Here is a 2,041-nt window from a genome sequence, read left to right on the forward strand (position 1 = left end):
AATTTCTTTATATATATATATATATATATATATAATATAGGCTGAATTAAGTAAAAAAAATATATTATATTATCGAAATATTATTTAATCGATAAAGTAATAATTTATTATTCTAATGTATAATAATAAAATATAATTTTATTGAATGTTGTTGAATTTTAAAATTTAAATTATATATAGTGAGATGTATTTATTATATAAATTGTTAAAGTATAATTAATTATAAAATATTTTCTATTCTCAAAGTCATTTAATATGTACGGTAAATGGTATAATATCATATTTTGTAAGATGATTTTCATCTTAAAATATTTATTTTCAAGTACATACATACAATACATAATCTTCTATTACTCTTCTATCTTCTTTCTTTTCTTCTTCTCTAATCAACTTATACTACTCTCTTCTTTCTTGTTGTATTAATCTCTAATGGCTTCCCATCTTAAAGGGGTGAAGCATACAACCATAACATGTGAAATGCGTAAAACATTGTGCGAGTATAAAAACGAGAATCAACTTCGTCTCAAAAAGAAACAACAAAAATGGGTTTTTAAAAAATTTAAAATCCAGATTAGTCAAGCGACATATCAAATACAATTAAGCGGTCATCAGGAATATCTCTCGGATGATTTGATGAAACCTGATGCCAAACGACACAAATCCACAAAGTTTTCAAATCTAGAAAATTCTTTATATGAATTGATGAAATGTTTTATTGGTTATTTGACAATTGTCCTGCCCATTCAAAGGTAATTTCAAGAGGTACAAAATGTTGAATTGTTCTTCTTACACCAAATACAACTTAAAAAATTTAGCCTTGTGATGTAGGAATTATAAGAGCATTTAAGATGCATTATCGTCGCAGATTTTGTCGTTCTATTCTAGAGGGTTTTGAGGGTGGAGAAACAAATCCAGAAAAGATCAATGTTCTAGATGCAATCAACATTGCTATCTCAGCTTGGATGAACGATGTTAAAAATACCACAATTGCAAATTGCTTTCAACATTGCAAACTTCGTTCGATGGAAAATGTGGTTTCACAGCCTTTAGAAAAAGAAGACATTAGGGAATTATGGTCAACAATAAAGGAGTTACATTATCGTAACGCAATGAATGTGAATCAACTCTTGAATTATCCGGGTGAAAACGACATGACCGAGATTTTAACTGATGAAAAAATCATTGAGGGTCTTAGAGAAAACAATCAAGATGAAGACAATAAGGATGATAGTCGTGTTTTGGAGCCTGTTTCTCGCAAAAAAAAAAAAGCAATTAGAGCGTAGTGAAACTGCTACGATACAGAAATTAAGGCTGCAGTCCCAAAATAATTTCAGCACCCCTCCATGGTCCTATGCACTTGGGCTAGATTTCTGTTTTTAGTTTTATATTTTGTTTTGTCTTACTTTTCTGTTTTTTCTAAACTGAATTCTATTAGTTGTTGTAACTGAATATTTTGGGGCAAATCAGCAAATATATTGTTGATCTCTCCTTCCCAAGGATCTATGAAATAATGAATATATGAAATTATTTGTGAAAATTTTCACCCCCATTGTATTTTATTTTTGATTATTTATTTTGAATTGTTTGGTATAGACCAACAGTATTCTCTTTTCATCCTTGATTCTTCTTTCCCCTCATCCCAAATTTTTCATTACAAAACCCTTCTCTTGCACTTTAATTATATATTTCTCACCTGGTTCTAGATATCAAGAACTCGATTCTTGAAATCAAGAACCTATAAACACTAGTTACAAAATAAGTCGTAACAGAAACTTAGTGATTTTTCTCCTACAATATGATAGAAGCAGTCCACAGCTTCATTAAGATTTGTAAAAAGTGAAGGATAAGATTCAAATTGACATAAATTTTCATACAAAACGAATAACGGTGGACTCATATTTCACTAAGGCACTCTAAATTATTTAAAAAAATAGTATATTGTTACTTTATATATCGGTTGGGACCTATATGCGTCAAAACATTATATTACTTAATAAATTTATCAAAATTATTACTTTAGCTATTCGGTTAGAGTCGGGAC

General features: G+C 28.9%; 1 protein-coding gene across 1 annotated transcript; it reads left to right on the forward strand.

The window, feature by feature from the left end:
- Window positions 1-848: 848 nt before the first annotated feature.
- On the forward strand, window positions 849-1,283 carry LOC124917680. Its single transcript, XM_047458043.1, has one exon. It carries the CDS (start codon window positions 849-851, stop codon window positions 1,281-1,283), a length of 435 nt encoding a protein of 144 aa, XP_047313999.1.
- The last annotated feature ends 758 nt before the right edge of the window (window positions 1,284-2,041 follow it).

This window comes from Impatiens glandulifera, unplaced genomic scaffold (assembly GCF_907164915.1).
Source record: "Impatiens glandulifera unplaced genomic scaffold, dImpGla2.1, whole genome shotgun sequence".
NCBI classification, from domain to species: Eukaryota; Viridiplantae; Streptophyta; class Magnoliopsida; order Ericales; family Balsaminaceae; genus Impatiens; species Impatiens glandulifera.

Coding starts and splice junctions, on each gene's coding strand:
- LOC124917680 (XM_047458043.1), top strand. CDS start 849: ATGCATTATCGTCGCAGATTTTGTCGTTCTATTCTAGAGGGTTTTGAG.